Raw genomic sequence first — 27,178 nt, forward strand, 5'->3', positions numbered from 1 at the left:
CTTCAGCATCTGTGTGTGGATGCAGTCTGGTCCTGGTGCTGTATCAGGGCAATCGGCGAGGGCAGCGAGGAATTCCCTCTCGTTGAAAGGAGCATTGTATTTTTCAGAATGACGCGTGTGGAATGATAACGGCGTCGGCTCGGCTCGCTCCTTTAGAGAGTGAAAGGCGTGGGGGGGGGGGGGGGGGTAAGTTGCAGTCGCAGAGCTCGTAGCAAAGTGCGCGGCAAGGTGTTCAGCAATGGCGGCAGCGTCCGTGCAGACAGCGCCGTCCAGGGAGATCCCAGGGACACCCATAGGGGTTCGGTATCCATAAATCCGCCGGATCCGGGACCACATGAGCGAGGGGGAGACATACCTCTCCCAACACTCCTGCTTACGCCGTGCAATAAGACGACGGGCCAAGGTGCGGAGCCTCTTAAAGGCGATGAGTGTCTCCAGAGACGGGTGCCGCCTATGACACTGGAGAGCCCGCCTACAGTCGTGAATAGCCTCAGCAATCTCTGGCGACCACCAGGGTACAGCCCTCCTCCGAGGGAGACCAGAAGAGCGGGGGATGGCAGCCTCGGCCGCAGAAATGACTGACGTGGTCAAGACACGGACCACCTCGTCAATGTCACCCTGTGGGGGAGACTCAATGGTGGCAGTGGAAGTAAAAGCCGGCCAGTCAGCCCTGTTGAGAGCCCAGTGGGGCAGGCGCCCAGAAGAATGACACTGGGGCAGTGAAAAATAGATGGGAAAATGGTCACTACCACACAGGTCAGGATGCACTCTCCAGTGGAAGGATGGGACAAGTCCGGGGCTGCAAAGAGAGAGATCGATGGCCGAGAACGAGCCATGGGCCACACAGAAATGCGTGAGAGCACCGGTGTTCAAGAGGCTAAGGTCGAGTTGAGCTCCACGGCACGACCGCGGTCATCGGAGACAGTCCCACCCCATAGAGGGTTGCGGGCACTGAAATCGCCCAGAAGCAGCAATGGTGGCGGGAGCTGAGCCAGCAGCGCAGCCAAGACATGTCGGGGGAGCTCCCCATCCGGAGGAATGTAAACAGAGCAAACAGTAATAGCCGGCGAGAGCTTAACCCTAACAGCGACTGCTTCTAAAGGCGTCAGAAGGGGTACTGGCGAGCTACAGACAGAGTGGTGAACAAAGAGGCAAATTCTACCTGACGCTCGTTGACAGGCAGCGCGGTTCTTATAGTATCCCTGATAACCGGGAAGGGCGGGGGTCCGCACTGCTGGAAACCAAGTTTCCTGAAGAGCAATGCAGAGAACAGGGGAAACACTCAGAAGCATCCGGAGCTCAGGCAGGTGGCGGAAATAACCACCGCAGTTCCACTGGAGAATGGAAGCAGTAAGGGACTGGGAGGGCGTGAAGGCGACTAAGAGGCAGACGGCGCCTCAGAGCCAACTGCAGCCACTGGAGGAGAGTCAGCTGTGTCCATACGAAAGGCCCCCGAGGGTTCCGTGAGGGCGAGATCCGCGGCAGAGGCGAGGATCTCCACCTCATCCCCGGAGCCAGAACTATTTACAGCAGGCGGTACTGAAACCGCCGGAACGTCCTTCTTCTTGGACACGTTCCGTTCCTTCTTCTCGCGCCTGTCCTTAGGGGTAGAGGGCTGGGAGAGCTTCTTCTGAAGGAGCGTCGGAGCCTGACGACGACGCAGAAGCCCTACGACCAGCAGGTGGCGGAACCTTAAGCCACTGGCTGACATCCGGCTGGGTAGGAGAAGAAACAGAGGAAGGGAGAGCCCCGAGGGACCCCTTCCGCGAGAGAGGAACCGGCAGAGGCAACGCCGGCGGAGGAGGAGAGGGAGGGATCGAGCCCCCTGAGTTTTGAGCAGATGTCACTCCCGAAGTAAGTATGGGGGGAGCGACAGAAGAGGGTTTGCCCCAACTGCTAAAGGGGCAACAGAGGAAGGCTTGCCCCCAGACACTAGGGGGGCAGACAGAGATGCACGGCCCCGAGGGCCCACCGAAGGCGGCACAGATGAGGCGACAACTGCCGCTCGCGAGGGCGACGATAACGTGGCTGCAGCATAAGATGTTCGAAGGGAAACAGGATACAACTTTTCAAATTTCAGTTTTGCCTCTTGATAAGTAAGCCGGTCAAGGGTCTTAAATTCCATTATCTTCCGCTCCTTATGAAGAACGGGGCAATCTGGCGGGCATGGAGAGTGGTGCTCCCCACAGTTGACACATACAGGCGGAGGCGCACATGAAGAATCGGGATGAGAGGGGCGTCCGCAATCTCGACATGTGGCGCTGGATGGGCAACGGGAGGACATATGCCCAAACTTCCAGCACTGGAAGCACTGCATCGGAGGGGGGGGAGTAAGGCTTGACGTCACAACGGTAAACCATCACCTTGACCTTCTCGGGCAATACAGCACCCCCGAAGGCCAAGATAAAGGCACCGGTGGCCACCCTGTTAGTCTTGGGTCCTCTATATACACGACGGACAAAATGTACACCACATCGTTCCAAGTCGGCTCTCAGCTCGTCGTCGGATTGTAACAATAGGTCACGAAGGTAAATAATCCCCTGGACTGTGGGGAGTGACGGTAACAGGGACGTCACCCAGCTTATCACACAAGAGCAACACTCGTGACTGGGCTGGGGAGGACGTCTTGAGGAGGATGGACCCGTTCCTCATTTTAGACAACCCCGCCACTTCCCCAAACTTATCCTCCAGGTGTCCCACAAAAAACAGAGGCTTCGTCGTAAGAAAGGAGTCACCATCAGTCCTGCTGCAGACAAGGTATTGTGGTACGTAAAGCTGCCGCTTGGCACTAGATCTGCGTCCCTCCCACGGCGCAGCCAACGAGGGGAACGACTGAGGGTCATATTGCGCAGCATCAAAGTCAATTCTGCCTCGCTTAGAGACGCTGGTGGCCGTGCGACCACCAGCTTGGTGTGATTTATTGTGCTTCATTGCGCGACATCCGCCCAGATGCCACCTACTCCGAACGAGGGCTCTCCCCAAGGGCGCCACCCAGCCAAAGCAACGGGTACCTGGCCGATATCCCGTTGCCCGGGGTCCCCGTGCCCCAGACAAGATGGGCACATACTCCTTGGCACGCGTGGGTAGGAAACAGCTCTGGCATCTGTAGTGCGATCCCTGCGTGGTCAGGGGGCTACCACCAAGAGGGTAAATGACGACCCCACCACAACGGACTGGCTACCGTGCTGGATTTTAGGTGTTGAAAGGGTCCACAGTTGTCGGGGGCACTAAGAAGGGGATTGCGCACAAGACGAGAAGGAGGCAACCCAGAAGACGTTGGGTGTAAATCCCGCCACAAGACAATAGGTAGCATGCAAGATGGTGGTGCATGATGGACCAATAGAAAAACACCACGTAAGGCGTCCTTCCCCAAATGGCACGCACTAACAACGGAAATTTGGAAAAACGGAGGTCAAACCCAAGAGGGGACCATTAAGGCCGGAACGTTTGAGACTCCTTTTAGTCGCCTCTTACGACAGGCAGGAATACCGCGGGCCTATTCTTACCCCCGAACCCGCAGGGGGAGACGCAGAAAGAACTGCTACAGCATAGTACAGAAGGTAACTGACAACTGACGTGTTGCAATACGTCTCGCTAACGTATCCCACACGTGTTAGATGGAATTTAAGTCGACAGAACGGCCAGTCCAGCCCATTCGCTGTACTTTGCAGCCAGTGTGGAAGCACGTTGCAGAACAAGTACCGTCCGTTGTGATCACATGGCCTATTAAGGAACATGCCCCGCCTTTTATCATATCCAAGGGACCACAATAAACACATGTGACTCAAGTGTAATTATTGCCTTTGAATGAAAATCTCATTTGCGTCCGTCTCACTGCGTGTTTCTTTCACTTAACTTCTGTACTATACCGTACTGTACGTCTGTGTGGTCCAAGTTTCATCGCGCTATGTTACTTGCTAGTGACAGGTCTTGCGAAAGTTACTTTCATCCTTAAGTTTTGCACACCAGTGTAGATCATTTCCTAACGAGAAACTGCTTACCGCCACGGGAGGACGTTGCTGAGTATGAATTGTCATCCGTGGTGATCACACACCCTATTAAGAATCATGTCCAGAAGACCACCATAAATCGCGGCAATTTCCCTGTAAGAATTGTCTATGAACAAAAATGCTGTTTCTGTTTGTATCATTGCGCATTTCTTCCAGTTAACTTCTGTGCCGTCTCATAGCACTTCTTTCTATGTATGGATTTAAGTTTCTATATATCTATAACGTATGGCTCCCTCTATACACATCCTATCATCACGTCCCTTCTTCAAGTCAGTATTTTCCACATATTCCAGTTTTGTAGACTTCCTCATTTCTTAACTTATCCGTACGCCTAATTTTCAGCACCCACCTACACCTTTTTCTTTCTTTTTCGAGGTATGCCCGCTTTGCCTATGCTACTCTGCGTCGCCCGTCGCGAATGATTTTGATTCCCACTTCGTCTGTTATGTGATGTCCAATTTAAATTTGTCTGTAGTCTCATTCCTGCAAATCTCAAATATACTTCAGTCAGTTTTTAGCTTAGGTGATTTAAGGAAACAGGATTCTAAATGTTTGGCTGTGGGTATGAACACCTCTCCTCCCGCAGTCCGAGCCTTGTTCATAAATCACTGCGGCACAGCGCTTGTAACTATTATACAAAAGTCCTCACAGATAAATGTTGGCAGCCGATAGTAGCTCGAAGCTGCCTGGTGCCACGACAAATGTACGTTATTAATTGTGTGTCTGTTAAACATAAATTTATTGTGCTGCCGTTAACAGGTGTATACAGGTGTGAATATTACCGGACCATTAGTTTAACAAATCATGGTTCCAAAATATTGACACGAATTATTTATCTCGGATAAAATCAGTTTGGGTTCCGGAGAAATGTACGAACTACCGAGGCCATAATGACTCAGCGACTCGTCCTAGATGATTTACTGGAGAAAGCAAACCCACATTGTATAGCATCTGTTGATAAAAACTGAGCACCAGCTGAAATCCCACTGGAACGCACCATCATTCATAAAGTTCCTGCAGTCACTAATTAGGAGAGCGCATTCCAGTAAATGAGAGTGAGAATTTGGCAACAGTTCCAAGATGTCCCAAGGTGGAGAGGGTTTAGCACTGCTGCAAGAGTATTTATACCTCCGAGTACATTTCTAAGAACTTTAACGCATACATTACAACTCAGCCGTAAACCCATCCTTATTACTCGCCTCTCAATGCCTCTCGATGAATAGGAAGAATCCACTCAGGAAACTACAGTTCTAGCAACGGAAAATTCTACGGCCAATAAAAGAAGAGGATAACACCTACAAGAGCAGATACAACACTGAGCTGTTGAGTCTCCAAGAGGATAGTCATATCAATGAGGAAAAGGCGCCTGGCCTTCTGAGAAGATTTGACCTGCTTGAATCTCTGCAGTCTCACGAACAATACCTTCACCAAGGAAGGTGGAGGGAAAGCCTCCAAGAACAAATGAATCACCACAGTGAAGTCAGACCTGGAGCGACATGTAATTCCATTAGAAATCACACAGGTCCGGTCCAAATTCCGGCAGATCACTCTCTAAGGGGTATTCCCAGCGTCCCTTACAAGCAAAAATAACACAGGAACCGAAGTGAAGTACAGAGGAGAAAAAGCAGGAAGCTTGCTCACAGCCACAAAATGAAGGCTTTCTGGGCTAAACATAGACAGAAGAGTTGCGTAAAGAGTCAAAACGAACCCCGCGGTTCAAAATAGGTCTAAACGAAAAGATTCAGAGAAAGCTTTTGACAACGTTCAATGGAATACGTTCTTTCAAATTCTGAAGGTACCAGGGGTAAAATACAGGGAGCGAAAGGTTATTTACAAACAGTGCAGAACACAGACTGCAGTTAAAGGAGTCGAAGGACAGGAAAAGCCAGCATTGATTTGAGTGAGACAAGGTTGTAACACATCGCAACGCTATTCTACCTGTACAAAAAGCAAGCAGTAAATTTCGAAATGGAATTTAGATTCAGACAGAAGAAATTAAAACTTTATTGCTTGCCTATGCCACTGTACAAGTCAGAGATAGCGGGCGACGTGGAAGACCAATTGAATGGAATGAGTAATGTCTTGAAAAGATGTTAGAAGAGGAGTAACAAAGATAAAACAAGACTAATGGAATGTAGTCTAATTCAGATGACGCTTATAAAATTGGATTAGGAAATTAGGCACTAAAAAGCGATAGATGAGTTTTGCTATTTGGGAAGAAAAATAACTGACGACGGCGGAAGCAGGGCCTAGCACAAGGAAATCAATTCCGAAACTAGAAAAATTTGTTAATATCGAATGAAAATTTAATTATTTTTTCTGAAAAATTTAAGTATTTTTTCTGAACTTCTTTTGGACCTATTTTTCTGGAGTGCAGCCTTATACAGAAGGGCAACGAGGACGGTAAGCAGTTCAGACAAGAACAGAATAGAAGCTTTTGAAATGATGTGCTACAGAACAATGGTGAAGATAACATGGGTGGATCGAATAACTAATGATGTGGAAGTGAATCGATATTGAAAAAAAAATTTGAGGGATAGCGCGACTAAACGCAGGGGTCGGTTGAAATGATACATCTTGGGGCGATTTGGTAATGGAAGAAAGTATGTGGGGTAAAAGTTGTAGATGGAGGTCAAGGTTGAACAGAGCAAGCACGAATGCAGGTTGCAGTAGCTGAACACAGATGAAGAGGCTTACACAGACGGACTACCGTGAAGAGCTATACCAAACATCTCAAGGAATATAGAATAAAAAAAGGTATGCCAGTTTGGCTTAGTGAGCTCTCATTGGTCAGCGACTTGTTACGTCACCCGGCAGCCAGACGGCAGCAGTCTCCGTTTGTAGAATATGAGAGATTGCAAAATAAATGTTTTCTCTTCTCATATAACTTAAAGTATCGCGCTCACAGGGTTGAACGCACTTCATGTTAATATTATATACAAGGTTTCAGAAAGAAATGCATTAAATATTAGTAGCAATGATGATATATCGCCACGCAAAACTAGTGGCCGATGTTCGCATCCGCATTCATGCTCGTCTTTTAGACATATAACTACGGTAAATGTTTTACAATTGGGTACTGCCCATTTCACCCATGTTTTTGTAAATAAAAAGATAGTAATCTTCGAACTTACCTTACAAAGCTGATGCAGAAGCTACGTCGAAGATGCTGAAGGCGACGCTGACCAGAGCCGATTTTTCCTTGCCGAATTCCGTTTCATTGCATCAATTTTGGCTCTTTTGTTTAAATGTCTAATCAGTATAAAAGTTATTGTTCTGACATATAACTGAACTATTTTGCTATTAAGTTCGGGAAATTTCGCACTTAAACATGATCTGCTAAGGTTGCCATCACTCTATTACAATGAGAAATATTTGATCCATGAAATGCAGCAAATATAATTTCTAACTCACGTATTTTAGGAAACCAGTCAGTAGAGGGAGAAGTGAGGGCCCCCTTTTGAAATAATAGTAATCCAGTCTTGCTTCAGACTTAATTCTGTATCAACAACACACTGCCCTGCTGTATTTCCCAAAGAACTATCAACGTTTTGGCACTTGAATGCTATATATCCTGCTAGATATTTTAAAGCACGTCTTCACTGGTACACACTGAATCACTGAGCTCGAAATCTAAGAGCAAGTTTTCGTCATCTGTAGCGACGTCAAATGATTCATCAGTTACTCTTATACATAATTCACTCGAGAAAAAACGTGCAAAATCTTCCTCAGTTTCATCAGCTGGTGTCGGATAGTTTTCAGAAGCAGAATTCTCATTTCTGTCCTCTGAAGTCGAAGCACCAAAAGACAAAGGTATTTCACTTGCACTTCCAGTCAGTATCAATAAACGAATTCCGTTTTTCACCTCGAAGGGAGTGGGATTGTTGTAGAAGACACCAAGGCCACGGATTCTGGAAAAGAAATTTTCCAGACAATCTTGATTAAGTCTGGCTGTCAATATATAAATAGCTCCGGAATTTTTCATGTCATTGTTAAGTCCAAAAAGTGAATTTATTGATATAATGAATCCCTTCTGAAACGGGAGAAGACTGTTTCTTTTTCCTACTCGCATATTAGATTACATTTCAAGAAATCTTTTTAGAGAGCTTTCCTGACTTCTGATATTAAACCCGTAACCACTTCTAAGGGGAGCTTTCTCATCTTGAGGGTATCTCGAATTCAGCACATCGAAAACATCTTTCACGAGCTCAATGAAGCTTCCTTCGCGATCTTTATGCAGAACATATCTCACCGCTTGGGCAGTGCGACGTGAAAATATCTGTGCAGCCCTTCGGACATTCTGCCGATCACGTCCACTAACGTTAAGATGAACCTCCGATATGTGGTGATTGATCGAAAGATCGCCTTTCTGATGTCGAAGAAGATCTTCTATAACCATTTTTGTAATCACAGTACCATCAGGCAAAGTGATTCCGTCATCAAGAAAATGATTTCTTAATGACTTGAGCAAATGTGGAACATCAAAAATAACCCAGACTTTTCTGCTATGATCGAGAGGGTTTGAAAAGAATGTCTTGGATGTAGACGCACCAAGTTGCTTCCACACATTCACATTTTTTGGTCCCATGTCACACGTAACAGCTACGATACGGATTCCTGCTGTTTAAACTTCTTTTGTGGCATTCTGCAACAAATCACTAGACATTGCAACATCAAAGTCATAATACACTGGCTGCTTCCATTTTGAAAACAAGCTGCGAATCATGACGACATGGACATTGTTGTGTGGTCCGAATACTACATCGTCGGATGAATCGTAAGTCACACGACCGTCAATGCTCATCTCGTCGAAGCTTAGGACACCAATCGCCTCTAATGATGTGAACATTTCTGACCTACCTTTAATTAACTCCAAAACTGGTTTCAAAATACCTGGTTGGCACTTGAACTGTTTCGTCCATGTCTGGAGTGTTGACCTGCAGGGAAAAGGATAATTCTTCCTCCTCAGGTAGGCATATGCTTTAGGAGACAAAGCTCTCAATGTGAGAGCATTTGCAATGTCCTCTGAGCACCACTTTACTTGCTTCCTCTTCTTTAACAGACAACGAATTTGTCCTGGTGTGAAACACTGAGAAAGTGTACTTCTCACATCCGAGCATACACATTTGTGCTTCTTAGTGTGAGACAAATTACGTTTTATAGATGTAGCTTGCTTTATAACTTCCTTCATGGACTTAATTCTTTGTTCCAGTCGAACATTTTTAATCTTCAAACTAACCAACTCTTTCTTCAGTGCTTGAATTTCCTGGTCTTTTAGTGAAATTAGCGGATCAGTAAGTCTGTGTTGCTGGATTTGTCCAGCTTACGTTTCTTGGGAGATAAAGATTTAAACGTTGAGAGAGCTCTTTTTTTGACTGTTCTAGTGTCACAGCGACGTTCTCTCTCTGTTAGAAAACTACCGGTAACATTCGCGGTGCTGGGACCTGGAACTTCGAATACATTTCCGTGCCAGTTTGATATTTTTAGAGACGGAACAGCATTATCCTGTAGCAGTTTCCGTGTAGTTAGACCTAACGATTCATTCTGCAAGTCTCGTTTGTAATCGCTTTCACAAAAATGTTCAGAACAAACTCTTGCATTATTAACATTAATTTTGTCCTCTCGTTTACAACGAGCAATCCACTTACGCTGTAGTTCAACATTTTTTTGGAAAACGATGATAAATTACGCCTTCAGTCTTGCGTCCACTATTGCTACATTCAGCAACTGCACAATACGACTTATTTGTAGGCATAATTCCGAGAACGAAGCTACAGGACTCACGGAACAATTCCTTTCCAACTGAACACTCGGCAGGACAAGAATTACACATAAACTAACGTGTAACACGAACTCACATGCACGCCTTCGATAGAAACACTGAGCGACACCGTTGTAAACAAACTGCAGTAGCTGCCAGGTGACGTCACAGCTCGAAATTCATCATGGCGGATAAAGGAGTGGGGGTCGCATTTGCACTCCCGTGAAACAACTCTTCGGACTGAAGACCAAGACCGAGACCACCACCACCACCACCACCACCACCACCACCACCAACAACAACAATGCTGTTACGTTCGTACTTTTGATGATACGTATTTCACATTTAGAATTACATTACACCGTACTGAGTAATGAAATTTAGGGAATACATCTGTCTAGATAGTACATTTAAATAATTGACGCTACAACATCGTAGGTTAACGTAAACGCAAGATAAGCCATTGCAAATATGAAATATTGGTACGTCAACAACCAGTATAACCCCAAGAATGTTGAATTCAATCACGCAAACGTGCATTCATGGTGCTGTAGGTCGGTCAATACAGGAACGATTATCGCTGTTTTTGGATGACGCTGGAGTTGTCGACCGATGGTGTCCCATATGTGCTCGACAGGAGACAACAGATCTGGTAATCGAGCAGGCCAAGGCAACATGTCGACACTTTTTAGAGAATGTTGGGTTACAACAGCGGTATGTGAGCGAGCGTTATCCTGTTGGAAAACTCCCTGGAATGAGATTTTCACTCTGCAGCGGAGTGTGCTCTGATATGAAACTTCTTGGCAGATTAAAACTGTGTGCCGGACCGAGACTCGAACTCGGGACCTTTGCCTTTCGCGGGCAAGTGCTCTACCAAGTGAGCTACCCAAGCACGACTCACGCCCCGTCCTCACAGCCCCACTTCTGCCAGTATCTCATCTCCTACCTTCCAAACTTTACAGAAGCTCTCCTGCGAACCTTGCAGAACTAGCACTCCTGAAAGAAAGCACTTGCCCACGAAAGGCAAAGGTCCCGAGTTCGAGTCTCGGTCCGGCACACAATCTGCCAGGAAGTCTCACTCCCTGGAATGCTGGTCGTGAGTGGCAGTCAGCGTGCATGGGACAGCTACGAGAGTGCTCCTGCTGTCATGTAAAATCGTGCCCCGCACCATAATTCCAGGTGTAGGTCCAGTTGGTTGCAGGCCCTCAACTGGCTTCCTTCCAACCAACCCTCGATCGTCCCTGGCACCGAGGCAGAACCAGCTTTCATCAGAAAATACAATACACCTCCATCCTGTCCTCCAATGAGCTTTCGCTTGACACCACTGTAGTCGCAAATGACGGTGGTGTGGGTCACTAGAACGCACGTTACAGGGCGTCTGTCTTGGAGCTGTCCTTGAAGTAACAGATTCGTAACAGTTCGTTGTGTCACTGTGGTGCCAACTGCTGCTCAAATTGCTGCTGCAGATGCAGTACGATGCGCCAGAGCCATACGCCGAACATGATGGTCTTCCCTCTCGGTAGTGCCACGTGGCCGTCCGGAGCCCGGTCTTCTTGCGACCGTACATTCCCGTGACCACCGCTGCCAGCAATCATGTACACCGGCTACATTCCTGTCAAGTCTTTCTGCAATGTCACAAAAGGAACAACCATCTTCTCTTGTTCAAACTCAGTTAGGTGTTGATAATGGCAACTTTTTCGCCTTAATGGCATTCTTGCCCACCGTTACAGCGCGGCGCTAGTAACGCCAGTCGCATAATAGTGGCGCAGCTAGCAAAATTTGAACATACACATTTGAACATCATCTTTCATATGTAAAAACACGCCTACCAACTTTCGCTTACGTCGCACAACTCCTTCTTGGAGTTGCGATTCTTTTTTTTTTTTGTCATTGTACTTCGCTACCGAAAGCTCATTCTACAAGCGGGAAGTCGCGCTGTTGGTACTTGCCTGCAGATGTCGCCGCCTCTGATCGTCGCTGTCCATGTCTAGAAGCTCGTCGATATCCACTTCCACTTCGCGCGTCTTCGAGTTCTCCTGCAACATAAAGACAATACCAGTCAGCAACGCATCGACGCCTCTAGAGAACAAGCGCGTTGCTGGTAGCAATTTTACTTCCCCCAAAACGCCACTGATACGTGGCCTTGTCGTGATCTATCCTGTGGTACCAAAAAAGTAGTCAGGTTATATCGAAGCTGAGCATAGTTTGTGAGTGAAGGAAACGTCAAACTTGTTTAACACTGCGTAACACACAAAAGAAGGCCGCCTGCAGCGCGGGCCGAAGTTCGGAGGCCATGGAGCCGTTATGTGAAGCTTGGCACGCTAATTAGCAGGCCGAGACAAAGTCAGACGTGTAATAATATGGAGTACAACTATCTCAAGTTATTTATTACAATCAAAACCAATGTGCACTAGAAACTAAATGGAAGTCAAAAACAAAGCTTGATTTGACTTCACTAGCGAGATGTCAAATGTCGGTGTTAGCTGTCACTTTGTACTGTCTTTTCCACACTTCCATGTTAGCAGAAGAAATTTGTTGCAATAACACAGAACACAAACTATTTCATATTACTAATGACAACATAACGTCGCATTAAAAGTATGGCATTATATTACAAACACTCTTCATCACTTTGTAATTTGTAATTTAACACAGTTAACGTTGGTGAAGAACTGAAAGTTCTTTAAAACTGTCATTTCATTTTTCGACTTTTGACCACTGCTTCTACGTCTATATTACAGCTCTTCTTTTAACTATGTACTATCTGAATATCGCTTTCTGTGTGTCCTGTTTCGCTTTTGTACTTAGCTGCAACCAATGTGTTTCATCAAAAATGGTTCAAATGGCTCTGAGCACTATGGGACTTAACATCTAAGGTCACCAGTCCCCTATAACTGAGAACTACTTAAACCTAACTAACCTAAGGACATCACACACATCCATGCCCGAGGCAGGATTCGAACCTGCGACAGTATCACGTGTTTCATCCTTTAACTCTGGAACAGCCCATGTGCTCTTGGAAACAGGATGTAATTTAGTTGTAGAGAGAAGGTCGATCTTTTCGCTAAAAGCTATTTAGGAAGTTAAGAGGACAGGAATTTTGTAACAGGCTTCAGAACGATTCTACTGCCTCCTAAGGTCATCTCATCCAAGGCAAAAATAAAAGGGATTGGGGCTTGCTGGGACATAGGCAATCTTTCTTAACCTCACACGATTTGCGAATGGAACTGGAAAACGAATAGAAATGTTATAAATCACCCTCTCCTATGCACTGTGCAGCGGCTTGCGGAGTATGTATGTAGTCTTAGAAGTGCACTTCGCATGATGCGTTAATGTTGAGGGACAGAGCGGAGCCACGGGTGCTCATAGTTGTTTCCCGACCCCCGCAAATATTACTTGCCGTCATACACTCTTTTAAATTCCGATTTTAATATTACTAACAGTTATACAGGGTGGTCCATTGATCATGACCGGGCCAAATATCTCACGAAATAAGCGTCAAACGAAAAAAACTACAAAGAACAAAACTTGTCTAGCTTGAAGGAGGAAACCAGATGGCGCTACGGTTGGCCCGCTAGATGGCGCTGCCATAGGTCAGACGGATATCAACTGCGTTTTTTTTTTTTTTTTAAAATAGGAACCCCATTTTTATTACATATTCGTGTAGTATGTACAGAAATAAGAATGTTTTAGTTGGACCACTTTTTTCGCTTTGTGATAGATGGTGCTGTAACAGTCACGAACATCTGGCTCACAATTTTAGACGAACATTTGGTAACAGGTAGGTTTTTTAAATTAAAATACAGAACGTAGGTACGTTTGAACATTTTATTTCGATTGTTCCAATGTGATACATGTACCTTTGTCGACTTATTTCTGAGAACGCATGCTGTTACACCGTGATTACCAGTAAATACCAACGTACTTACACGTTTATGGCTATTACAGCGTCATCTATCAGAAAGCGCAAAAAGTGGTCCAACTAAAACTTCATATTTCTTTACGTACTACACGAATATGTAATAAAAAATGGGGGTTCCTATTTTTAAAAACGCAGTTGATATCCGTTTGATCTATGGCAGCGCCATCTAGCGGGCCAACCATAGCGTCATCTGGTTTCCCCATTAAAGCCAGACGAATTTCGTTCTCTGTAGTTTTTGCGTTTGATGCTTATTTCGTGAGATATTAGGCCTGGTCACTATCAATGGACCACCCTGTGTATATGAATTTATATCATAATACTTCGTTTACATCAATACTTGAGTACGAGGGTGTGCTGGAAAGTAATGCCTCTGTTTCCTTCTCAATATTGGTTGTGGTATTACAAGTCATGCTTATTACTCGGATGACTTTCCTGCATCGCTGACGCAAGCTGCAACCCTCTGCTGCTAGAGGGCTCCGAATGGTAGACTGTAACAACCCCGCGTGTAACGTAACTACAGTGTCTAGTAACATGAAAGTGACCACCTGTCAAAAGCCTGAATAACCACCTTAGGCAGCATGGACCGCAGCGAAACGTCAAGAAGAGTGTCAGTGAGGTTGTGGAAGGCACCGTCAGGGATATGAAGCCATGCAGACTCCAGTGCCGTGGCCACTTGCGTTAAGTTTCTTGGTTGAATATCTGTGGCGCGAACAGCCCAACTGAGGTGGTCCCACAAACTTGGGTTTAAATCCGGCGGGAGTACTGTAAACTCATCCTGGTGCTCTTCGAAACAGCACGTACACTGACAGCTGTGTGACACGTTGCACTGTCGTGGTAGCAGACGCCATCATGACGAGGGTTGGTTGGTTGGTTGGTTGGTTGGTTGGTTGGTTGGTTGATTTAGGAGAGTGGACCACAGAGCGAGATCATCCATCCCATTGTATTAGAGACGGATGGGGAGGGAAGTTGGCAGTACCCTTTCATAGGAGCCACCCCGGCATTTGCCTGAAGCTAATTAAGGATATCACGGAAAACCTGAATCAGGATTGCCGGACGCGGGTTTCAACCGTCGTCCTCCCGAATGCGAAAGCAGTATGCTAACACTGCGCCACCTCACTCGGTCATGCCAAGAAAATACGAAGTTCGTAAAGGAGTGAACATGTCACCCAAGAACAGATGCGTACGAGTACTTGTGTTGATCTACTGTGGCTTCCAGAATAACGAGATGAGCCAGGGAAGGCTAAGAAAACATTCCCCAGGCCATAACGCCCCCTCCTTCCGCTTTGAATCTTTTGCTTTCAGTCGTTACACTGCGTACACGCCAACAGCAATCTGACCGCTGGAGCGTAAAATGTGACTGGCGTGCAAATCACATTCTTCGTCGCCGATCAACAGCAGTCAGCATAGGTGCATGAACCAGGTGCTTGCTGCGGAGGCCCATATGCACCAACCTTCGCTGAGCGAAGTGTCTGCTGGCAGTCCCTTGGTTCATCTGGGCGGTCAGTTGGTCAACAGTTGCACGTCAGTTTCCCCGTACACACCACCGCACCCGTCCGTCATTCATTCCTGTCGTCTGTGGTCGGTGGTACACCAAAGTTGATATCGCCACGTACTGTGTACTTTAACTACGGCGGCACGCGAACAGTTTGCAGTCTTACCCCTTTTGAAAATGCTTCCACCACTGAACCGAAAGCCATGGTCATGCCCCTGTGGACATCAAATAAATCACTCCATTCCGCATTACGACAATGACTGCACTGGCACCCCTCCCCCGACACAATGCTAGTGCAATGCTAGTGGTGCCACCTGCCGCCGTCTGTGAGTAATTATTGTACGTTGACTAATGGGCGGTGGTCACATTAATGTGATGCCTACAAAATTATCGATCAGAACGAACTCATCTGAAAATTGTAACGAAAACAAATATTGCTCGGGCAGAAATGCAATTCGGTAACTTTAAGTCCTGATAAACGTACAGCTTTGTATGCTCCGTAATTTCGTTTTTCACACATTCACGCTCAAATTTACTATTAATATGCTACGCACTGACCTATTGTGAAGCTTCAGTTCAGCACTTTTATCACATTGTGTAACACATAAAACTTATAAATACATTAAATGTACTCGCAAATGCGAATGAGTGTGGCCTACCATCAGCTGTAGAATGGAATGACGACAATGAAAATTTGTGCCGGACCGGGACTCGAACCCGGATTTCCCGTTTACCGCAAGCGTTCGCCTTACCATTTGGTTACCCGTGCACAACTCACAGCCAGACCCAAACTTCCAAATGTCGACAACCATGCGTCTACAACTTGCACTCGTAGCTCCATTATGTCATTATGTACGTTCCCGCCTGGCGGAGTGGCCGCGCGGTCTGAGGCGGAATGTCACGGATTGCGCGGCCCCTCCCTCCGCAGGTTCGAGTCATCCCTCGTACGTGTGTGTGTGTGTGTGTGTGTGTGTGTGTGTGTGTGTGTGTGTGTGTGTGTGGTGTTGTTCTTAGCACAAGTTAGTTTAAGTTGCGTGTAAGTCTAGAGACCAATGACCTCAGCAGTTTCGTCCCTTAGGAATTCACACACATTTTATGCATATTCCCGCAGAAGTGAGACATTTTACTCGAAAGTCGCTTGCCCTGAGTCGGCGGATAGATATGATATTGCAGTGCCTGTCCGAATTTTGCATCGTAATTCAGAATAACACAGGCATTGCAACATCGTATAAAACTTATAAATGTTACATTCACTTGATAACCACATACTTCTCTTATTTACTTACTTATGTACTAAACCGGCGGTCAGACCTTATAGATCATGCTCCGGACTTACAAACTGCTTCCACCATATCCTATCGTGCGTAGCTTCTATCTAGTCCTTGCGATTACCAGTTGTTGCAAATCTGTCCGTTTTCTAGTTGTTGCAGATCGTCCGTAGTCCATCCTCTAATCTTGTTCGTGATCTTCCTAGGGGTACGCTTTCCTTCTGAGCTTCCTAACAAGGCTAATTCTGGAGTAGCATCATCTGTCATGCACACAACATGTGCAGCCCACTGTATTGCTTAACCTTTGCATTTTGTAGAATATTGGGACTGGTTCGTCATAGTGTATATTTCTTCATTTTTCGGTCTCTTCCTTCGCTGTCCGAAAAATCTCTCACGATATTTTTCTCAAACACCATCAGTAATTCTCTATTGCTTGTGATGGTACTCAGCGTCGATCGGGTATCCTGGGGCAGTTATTGTATCAAAGGCCTTCATTTTAACTTTCGCTGAGGTTACCTTTGACTGGCTTTGGTTTTAGGCTATTGCATGATCTGGAAGCATTAAAAATTCGTTAGTTACTTCTAACTAGATATTTTCCCGCCTTTTAAGTACGATCCCAAGTATTTATAGACTTCTCTGTTTCTCTGTGCGAAGTAATGCATTCTTATCTCCTGGGCAGCTAGCTCGGCAGAACTAACAAGAAGTCATCTGTTGATTTTAGCGACTTAATAAAACAGTGATATAAGATGTGCTGAGGGCTTAGCTTGTAATTTATAGAATCCCTTCCCATTTTCAAGACTACTAGTTTTCACGCTAATTTATCCTCCGAAAGTTGGTAGCAAAGTTAGAAAATGATATGTGTAAAAATACAAACGCGCTTACTGAAATGTGTTCTTTTTAGGTGTGTGTGTGGGGGCGGTGGGGGGGGGGGTGTTGGCCGTACTCTGTATGAGTGCCCCCCCCCCCCTTTCTCCCATATCCGCACCCGCTGAGAGAATAACTCCGGTACTACCTGCGCCACAGTCGATTCTCCAGAAGAGGAAAGGTGTGGGAAGACTGCTGATAAGCCCTATAGAGCCGCCTTTCTGCCCGCTCACAGAGGTTCCTTTCCTAATTTCAATCCAAATATTTGCCCTCGGCGCTCTCCCCATTCTCCGCATTCAGCCTTTCCGCAGTCTTGATGAAGATAATCTCATTCACTCCCAAAGTTTGCTCAGAGTTTCATGCCCTGTTTGTATCTGTCAGCACTCTTCTCCAACCTACCTCTCCCACTCTATTTGTGCTCCTCTGCCTGTGTGCGCTGCCCCCCACCCCATCCTTCCGCACGCTCCGCTGACTTTATAATCCGGACAGCAGTAGCTACACTTTTCATAACGAAGCCGTTAATGTAATTTAATTTGACGTATGGCTCGGAGCAGGCGGGAGATGGTATACTGTTTAGCTTACGGCGCGGGGATTGGTCGGCAGTGAGCGAACGTAATGAGCGCTCGCGGAGTCCGTAGAAGAGCGGAACACCGAGAAGGCTGGGCGGAGGGCGACGGCCATTAATTACGGCCCCGGTTAAAAATTATATCCGGCCGTCTGTGCGCCCGAAGGGCCGCTAATGGACCGAACGCGCCGAACTGCTTCCCAACTGGCGGGACAGCCTCACACGCGCAGCTGTTTGCTTTTGTGTGACCGACGCGCCCTGAAGCAACCCAACAGCAATGAGTGGCGACACACAATTCGGGCCAGATATCCCTCGAAAAAACTTACTTCCCACTGCACCATATATTAGTGTTTCTTCCATTTTCATTTGAGAACTGAGTGCGGGAAGAAAGGCTGCCTCTGGCAACACTGTGATTTTAGCCCAGTGGTATCTGCGTGATCTCCGCGGCAGCAGCATATTCCTTCAATTCCTCCCTTAATGATGGTTCTTGAAATTTTTCGAATTGGCTTTCGTGGACTTATTGGCGCCTATTTATAAGAAAGCATAATATTTCTACTGTTAAATAAGAGGGCTGTTCAATAAAGAATGATTATAAAATTTTTGCGGTCATAATTCCTCGTGCTGGAATTTAATCTTAAGATATTCTGCTAGCTTAATGTGTAACAGACAGGCCGCACTGGTTTCACTTTGAGAGGTGGGCGAACTGGAGACATGTTCAGTATCCCCTACCGAAGCACGCAGATCTGCAGGTAGTTGAAGTTAATGTTACAGCACCGATTCTCAACCTGTGGGCCGCTCCCTCCACCCCCCACTTAGGGAGGCGTCATAACATTAAACTAGGGCCGAGCTTATTGAAAAGAAAAAATATGAATTCGAAAACTGATAAATTTACTGAAAGCTATGCGAAGGAAAATGCATTCAGAAATAATTAAAAATTAAAATTCACGTTTATAGTACAACGATATAATACGCTTACAGACAGGTTTCTAACGGTATTACAATGCATTTTATAATTAACTTTTCAGTACTTTTAGTACGAGTAATTATCAGTGACTCCCTTGGAACTGGCTTCCAGAGCGTAAATCTTTCGCAAAAGAGTTTAATATTAGAAATATACACTTCTGTGTTCAGCTAAGATCCAACATTTCCTGCACCGCTCATTCTCCTGAGGTACCCATCAGCTTTTCGCGAGCCGCCTATAAAACACAGAAGAACAAAGCGCCATAGATTCCGGTTTTGTCGATGTAGCGGATCGTTGTTGTCAAACAGCAATAAGTTTTCTTATTCTTGGTAATTTGTAAGTTTTGTAGTTTTAGCGTCAAAATACGTTATTACATATTTATTGTTAACGTATGAGGAGGGGGGATTAAAATTTTAATTGAAAATTAAAGTCATTAATACTGAAACATTTATAAACACTGTGTTAGAGGAACATCCAGACTTCTTTCACAGGTCATTACTTCTGACGAACTACATAATTTTGATCTTCTGAGTAAACAGCAAAGCTCAGTGTGGAAACCTATATCACCAACACCTATAAAAGCAGGAGAGTTTGCTTCTATTGGTCAAGTTATTGTCATATCATTTGTTTATATTGATGATGTGGGTTGTATGTTGTACACCGACCTCCGCCCACCTCCCAGCGCGCGCGCGCACACACACACACACACACACACTATATATATATATATATATATATATATATATATATATAAACTACAGTACAGGGATGTCCTGGAAACTTTGCAAACCGACATCGGGCATAAGAGACGACAAATCCGTGGAACAGCCTAGACGCCGCACTATGATAATGGACGGCCGCATATGGCAAATGTTACTGAACTTCTTGCAAAATTCGATGTGAAATACATCCCGCATTTTCTGTATAGTTAGGATTTAAAGGGATGCTCTGGTCGAGACCGATGAAAACACTGATTTTTTTTACATAATTTGCACCCGTTAAGGCATCCTTACGCTTGCAAATGGATTTTTTTATGGTGTGTTTTAGAAGTTACATCGTGTCGACTGGAACCGTGCGCCGACCCAAATACAGGCAGCTATAGGCGCTCGATAAATTAGTTCAAGAAAAGATGCGATGAGTATACGGATTCCTGTCCAATGAAGATTTCCTTAAAAGATGCTCCGGTGACAATACGCAAAATGACAACGAGAGCTTCGACGCGAGTATTTGGAAACTGGTACCGAAACATCATCATCATTGTGGGGCAAAAAAATGTAGAAACACCATGTATAGCTGCATATATATTCAATGATAGTTATTCATCCACTCTGAAGACCACGCACGTGTTAGGAACCGTGGTAGGGACAAACAGCAAAAACTTCGCGGACTTATCTGACAGGGGACGCTTGGCCTCCGCGGAGTATGGAATGTCTCAGTTTGTTAAAAGAGCCAGGATTGAAAAAAAAATGCAGCACCCATTTCAAGACCAGAGCATAGATGAGGAAGAAGAAGGCTGCCTCTATGGCTCTGACATCGCAGATTAACCATACGTTTTGACATAACGCTCTCCAACTTCCATGTACTTATTTTTATTTGTCTGACAAACCCTATTCTCAGGGCTATATTTTATTTGGACTAATGGAGTTATGCAGATGTTTGTAAAAACGACAATGACATATCACTCCATGTTAATGTAATACTGCCGCCTTCTGTAGAAGATAGATTTAAATCTATCGAAACCTAGGTAAAGATTACTTTATCCTTTGCAACTGGTCGGCTGTTTTTAATCCTATTACGTGGAACCGTTGCTGTTGCGCAGCTATGTTTAAAATACGTTATTTTTTGTTACTCCAAATTCCAGACGCGTTTTTCTTGAAACAACACTTTTTCACGGCGCGAAGCGCTCTAGTCTCTACAGGTTAACCGATTCATTGAATTTTTTTTAAAATGAAAGATAATTGCATTTAGGATGCAGTAACAAGACCTTTATTTTATTCCAATTTCAAATAATTGTTCAAACAGCTGAACTTAGAAAAACATGCCAAGAAATTAACATGTTTTTCAATAACTGCCATTTTTGAAGTATTTTCTGTAATCTTCTAACATGAACAAACACATTCGTGGGAGGTATTTTCAATCACGAGAAACCGCATAGTGGCCTGAGGTAGCCGAGCGGTTCTAGGTGCTACAGTCTGGAACCGAGCGACCGCTACGGTCGCAGTTTCGAATCCTGCCTCGGACATGGATGTGTGTGATGTCCTTAAGTTAGTTAGGTTTAAGTAGTTGTAAGTTCTAGGGGACTGATGACCTCAGAAGTTAAGTCGCATAGTGCTCAGAGCCATTTTTTGCATCGCATCCAAAGGAGAGTATTTTGAGAGGGACTATTTAAAGTAAGACGATGAGTACAGATATGTTGTAAAGAAATGATCATTCTTCACTGGACTGTCCTCATAGGTCACGCGTCGCTGTCCGCTGTACTGCACTGGTGTAACTACTGTCTCTCTTTCAACAACGAGTATTAAGTCAAGCTGCCAGTGTATCAATTACGCAACCATTTTTATGGCCAGCTTCACGTAGAGTAATGGTTTCTTCACGGCACGCCGCGGCTCGCGCAGGGTGTGTACGCCAGCGAGCAGGCGCCACGCCCGCGGCTCGCACAAAGCACAAAGGCCGGACGCTGCACTGTCAGCCGTGTAACGATCAATTTGCACGCTCGGCCGTCGCCGCTTAACGGCTGCCGGCTGCGTTATAAAGCCGCTCTCAATTACACCGCAGACCGCCGGTTCTCCGCTAAATAAAAACACCGCGGCTGCCGAGCGAGACAGGCGCGCTGCCTGAAGCGTCGAGTGCGGCTGCTTCCTCAGCGGGCAATTTGCATGGCAGGCAGCCTTCTGAAGGGCTCTGTGGCAGCGAGTTTCGACCGCCACTACAGAACTCTACTTCGCTCACACGGAATCTTTCCCTGGCTGGACGTCGGCAATGTACGCCGTCCAGCGACATGAATATGACCACATGTCAAAAGCCTCAATAGCCACCCTTTGCAGCGTTGACCGCTGCTAGACGTGCAGAAAGAGACACATGAAGGTTCTGGAAGGTACCGAGTGGGATGCGGAGCCATGCTGACTCCGGCGGCCTTATTCTGTATCGTTCATACCGATCGGTGCACTAGGTTAGCCTCGGTTGTGACGTCATTTTCGGTTCTTTATCCGAAGTTATTATTCTGTAAGCTTCTGTTACCGATCGGTCCTCCTGCCGATTTTTCGAGAACTGTACCGAGAGGTTTTGGATTTCGGTGTGGCCCTCTCGTTCGGTTCGGTGTGATTTATTTACACCTAGAAATTGATAAATTAAACATACTGATCGGTCTTAGCGTCGGATTTAGTGACTGAGTTACTGAAGAATCACCAGGACATGTCCGGATGGAAAGTCAGTTCGTAATAGACTTTTTCCTTTGCTACACATATGGTTTATGAATATAACATAAAAAAATAGTTTGGGCCAATATTCTCACAAAATACCTGTTATTTTTTTACATAATTAAGAGTTTAAACAATCATTAAATTTCAAAAGGTCGACTCTGCTTACATATACCACATGAATGTTAGCTGAAATTACTAGGGACTTTGCGTACTTTTTTCTGCAAATGGTTTACTTAGTAATTATCAAAACGCACTTAAAACTTTGAAGTAACAATGCAAAGGAATTCTGTGAAGCCTGATAGAGGAAACCTTCCAAAATTTCTCATGCATTTACGGCATAAGCCCGTATTCTTTGGCAACGAAGTCAGCCAGCGTCTCTGGAATGGAATGGAACACACAAGTGAGTTGAGGGAGCACAGTGGATAAAGCAACATAGTGCCGTGGCAAGGTTAGCAGGTTCGCATACTGCTGTGTACCAAAATATTTTTTCCCCTCTTCGAGTTTGTAACACATTCTGAGACTTTGATAATCGTCAAAGTTAAACATTTGCGTGGTATATTCGCTGTTATTTAACACGTAAGCGCGCGCTTTCGTAGTAATGAGTATCTTCTATTTCATGATTTCCATTTGTTTAAGAAATGAAAGATGAAATTGCTGTGTGTGAAACAAGTGACAGTGATATACTTTTTCTTGTCGCAAATAATTCACCACTTTTTTCTGAATGCGTACCGATTTGCGAGTGTGGTCAGACAGGACAACTTAAATTACTGCGAATGAAACTAGCAACAATCGTCTTTATACTTTAGCTTGTCACAAGTATTTATCTGCGATCGAATCCTTAACAACAGCTGACAAAGATGAAAGATTCCTACGACAATATTTTTGGACTGTAGTACCAGATATGAAACATTTTGATTTATCGGATGCATGTTATAAACTGCAACGAACTTCTACAGCTGCACACGCCACACGCTCTCGAAAAGGCGCTTTTTTTTTTAACCAAATCGTTGATATAGGGAACTAGGCTACTTGATCAGGTGGATCTCTAGCAGTGAGTTACAACCACATTCTATGCGTGTTCTTAGTCTTTGACACTCTCTTAAACAATTTTTCGGTTTCATGGAGATGAGTCCCGTCTGTGCAACTAACTGTAGGCAGTTTAACTGCTTTCAATTAGTTGCATAGACGCAACGTACCTCCATGAATTTCGAAGCAACTAAGAAACGACGCAAAACAGAAAAAAATTACGAATTTTTTTGGGTGTTTATGTACGTGAATTTGAACAATGTGGTACTACACTTCATTCGTAACTCATACTCCGAAACTTAAAATCCGAAACAAGAAGTCCATGTGAATGAGAATAAAATGACGTAATGTGACATTTATGGCAGTGCCCAAAACACAGTCAATATTCTACCGTTCTCATGCATTCATGGAAGCACGTAGTCAGCGAAATATCAACAGTATTACGTACTCTAGCCACAGTTTTCGGTACTGTAAAGAGCCTACGTCGGCTGCTAGCCGCTCCGGGTTTGTGCCGCTGTGGCGCTGCAGCGCGAATGCTCGAATCTGAGGCAGATTGCTTTTGATTGGTTGGCGCGAGGAGAACTAACAACAGCGTTTCAGTTCGCTAGGACCCTTCGGCATCGCTTCCGAAATGCTTACAGATTAATGTCGGAGCTCTACTTCGAAAAAAAGACCGTTCGGTGCGCCCGCGTACCGAACCGATCGGCAAAATGGCGGAAAGATGCAGAATAGGGCCCCAATCCCGTGCTCAGCTCCACTAGGTTTTTCGGCTGAGGATGCGTGGCGCAAACACCCCGATCGAGGTGGTCGCACAGATTCTCGATAGAGTTTTAATTCGGGGAGTTTGGTGGGCATGGGAGTATAGTACACTTATCCTGGTCCTCCCAGAACCACGCACGTACACTGCGAGCTATGAGAAAAGCTGCATAGTCTTGCTGGAAGATGCCATCGTGATGAGGAAAAACAACTGCATATAGTGGTGGATTTGGTTCCCAATGATGATGCATAATTGTGTTGATCCATTGTAAGTTCCAGAATGACGAGATTCAAAAAATGATTCAAATGGCTCTGAGCACTATGGGACTTAACTTCTGAGGTCATCAGTCCCCTAGAACTTAGAACTACTTAAACCTAACTAACCTAAGGACATCACACACATCCATGCTCGAGGCAGGATTCGAACCTGAGACCGTAGCGGTCGCGCGGTTCCAGACTGAAGCAACTAGAACCGCTCGGCCACCACGGCCGGCGCGCATGACGAGGTCGCCAACAGAATGGCACGAAAACATTCCCCAGGGTATAACGCTCTCTCCTCCGCCATGGACCCCTGCCATGCGCGGTATACTTCAACAACGACAACGGCCGCACTGATTTTGCTGCGTCCCCCACCCCCCCACGGCACGCTCCGCTGTTAGTTGCTGTCACCTTCAGTCTGTGAGTGGTTATTGCACTATGACGTCGAACATAGGCGGTGGTCACATTAACATGACTGGACCGTGTATCTTACTAAGCGACTATCTCGGAACCCCGCACAAGTTGCTGGTTGCCTATATGACAGCTTTCAGGTGCAACAAAAATTTGATTTTCAATATTTCGGGTAATTATTGACTGCGTGTAAAAAATTGAAATGCCGTCACAATCTATCCATAAGAGGTATAATCTTACATTAAAAGTTTAACACTATGAGACAAGCATTACAGATACGAACAATGCGTTAGTCTTGAGACTGTGTAACTGACGGCCGGCAAATACTCGGAATATATTCATGCAGTATTTGAGAATGAAGACTCTTAGGGACTTCCAACAAACTTAACATATGTTTTCAGACCTTTACCACACTCTCTCGCTGACACCCCCCTAGAAAATAATGAAAAGAAAAATGTTTATCGGTTACTACATTTTCATTGTTCATGCAGTAAATCTCCAGCATCAGCTACGACGTTTCCGCTTAGTACTTCTTTACTACTAGCTCTATTCGCAACCCAGTTTTCAGAAAGTATCTTCAGGTATCACTTAATGTAACCGAACAACTGTATTATTGTATAACACACAATCCAGGAGATGTATGGAAAACTAACTTTTGCTTAAAACGGAGCGCATCCAGTGTTTCATTATAATATCACACCTTTTCTAAGCTTTTTATTGCTGATATACTTACCGTCAAATATTTAACGCATTAACTCATTTGTAAAGTAATTAGACGTCTGAAGCTTTTTTATACATGGGAGTTCGATTGTTTAAAAATCGAGATATTAATGGTGATCTCTAATGGGTATAAAGGCTAGTTCTCACAACGAAAAAAAAGGAAAAAAACCCGCTCGAACCACGGTATTTTAGAAGAGGGCTGTTCCACATCCAGATGTTTTGCTTGCTTGTATTTTTCTTAATTCATTCTAACTGAAGTTTTGCTCTGCGGCTCAGATATTTCCACCCACCTCTGTTCACGTCGCCTACAACGGTCTCAAGCGCAGCAACATGTCACTGATTGTTTTTTAATCCACATCGTTGAACTCCCACTAACACATAAAATCGCACAAATACGTATGAAGTCTGGAGGGTAGGAGATGAGATACTGGCGTAAGTCAAGCTATGAGGAGTGATCGTGAGTCTAAGCCACATCAGAAATGCTTCGATGCCGACGGGCTTCGATCGCTTCATTTATAAAAATAACCTTGTATAAATCGAGTTCTGTGTAAGCTACAAACTTTGTGAAATGCTATTTTAATTTGATAAGAAATGAACTATTTTGTAGTGAATAATAAGAAACACAAAATGTTTATTTTTGTAAAGTGCTCATTAAATTCTGTAATATTTACGTAAAAACTTAAGTGAAGTAAATTTAAAGACGTCGCCGCCAGCTATATCAATGCTTAAGACTCTTTGCTTGCATCCATAATATCCCTGTTATTCTACCTCGCGCTTGACGGTAAGGGATGTAGCAAAACAGTCATATGGAGTCGGTTGTAAGAAAAAATATGGCTCTGAGCACTATGGGATTGAACTGCTGAGGTCATCAGTCCCCTAGAACTTAGAACTACTTAAACCTAACTAACCTAAGAACGTCACACAGATCCATGCCCGAGGCAGGATTCGAACCTGCGACCGTAGCGGTCGCGCGGTTCCAGACTGTAGCGCCTAGAACCGCTCGGCCACCCCGGTCGGCTCGGTTGTAAGAGAAACATGTTTGTGCATTCGTAGGATGTAGTATTTCTGTGAATGTTAGTCGATTATTTCGAAACATTTTGCTTCTTTACTATGAAAATACAGGAGGAAAAACTTATTGGTACGTTTATTATTTACTAGCAGGACCTACCTTGATAATCCAAATTAAACGTTTGAGGTAATTCTTCACACAGGAGAAATTCGAGACAATTATACCCCTAAGACGACAGCTAAACCATTATACACTCGGGTGTCAAAAGCCATGGGATAGTTCCTAATGTGGCGGACCCTCCTCATACACAGCCTAGTGCAGCAACTCGACATCGCATGAACTCAACAAGTCGTTGGAAGGTCCTTGCAGAAATACTGAGCCATGTCACCTATTTAACCGTTCATAATTGAGAAAGTGTTGCCGCAGCAGGATTTTGAACACGAACTGACCTCTCGATTATGCTCCATAAATGTTGAATTGGATTCATGTCGGGTGACATGGGTTGCCAAATCATTCGCTCGAATTGTCCAGAATGTTCTACAAACCAATCGTGAACAATTGTAGCCCGGTGACATGACAGCATTGTTTGGGAATATGAAGTCCATAAATAGGTGCAAACGGTCTTCAAGTGTCCCAAAATAACCAGCACCCAGTTCATTATACGTAAACACAGCCCATCCCAGTATGGAACCACCACCAGCTTACACAGTGCCTTTTTGACAACTTGGGCCCATGG

General features: G+C 45.1%; 1 protein-coding gene across 2 annotated transcripts in view; it reads right to left on the reverse strand.

Moving 5' to 3' along the window:
• LOC126416787 (protein phosphatase 1 regulatory subunit 14C) overlaps positions 1 to 27,178 on the reverse strand; it is a 552,076-nt gene that overhangs the window by 39,381 nt on the left and 485,517 nt on the right. For both annotated transcript variants that reach the window (XM_050084653.1, XM_050084652.1), the window contains one exon: positions 11,721 to 11,807. In XM_050084653.1, coding sequence (XP_049940610.1) covers positions 11,721 to 11,807 — 87 coding nt within the window. The remainder of the gene's footprint in view (positions 1 to 11,720; positions 11,808 to 27,178) is intronic.

This window comes from Schistocerca serialis, chromosome 8 (assembly GCF_023864345.2).
Source record: "Schistocerca serialis cubense isolate TAMUIC-IGC-003099 chromosome 8, iqSchSeri2.2, whole genome shotgun sequence".
Taxonomy (NCBI): domain Eukaryota; kingdom Metazoa; phylum Arthropoda; class Insecta; order Orthoptera; family Acrididae; genus Schistocerca; species Schistocerca serialis.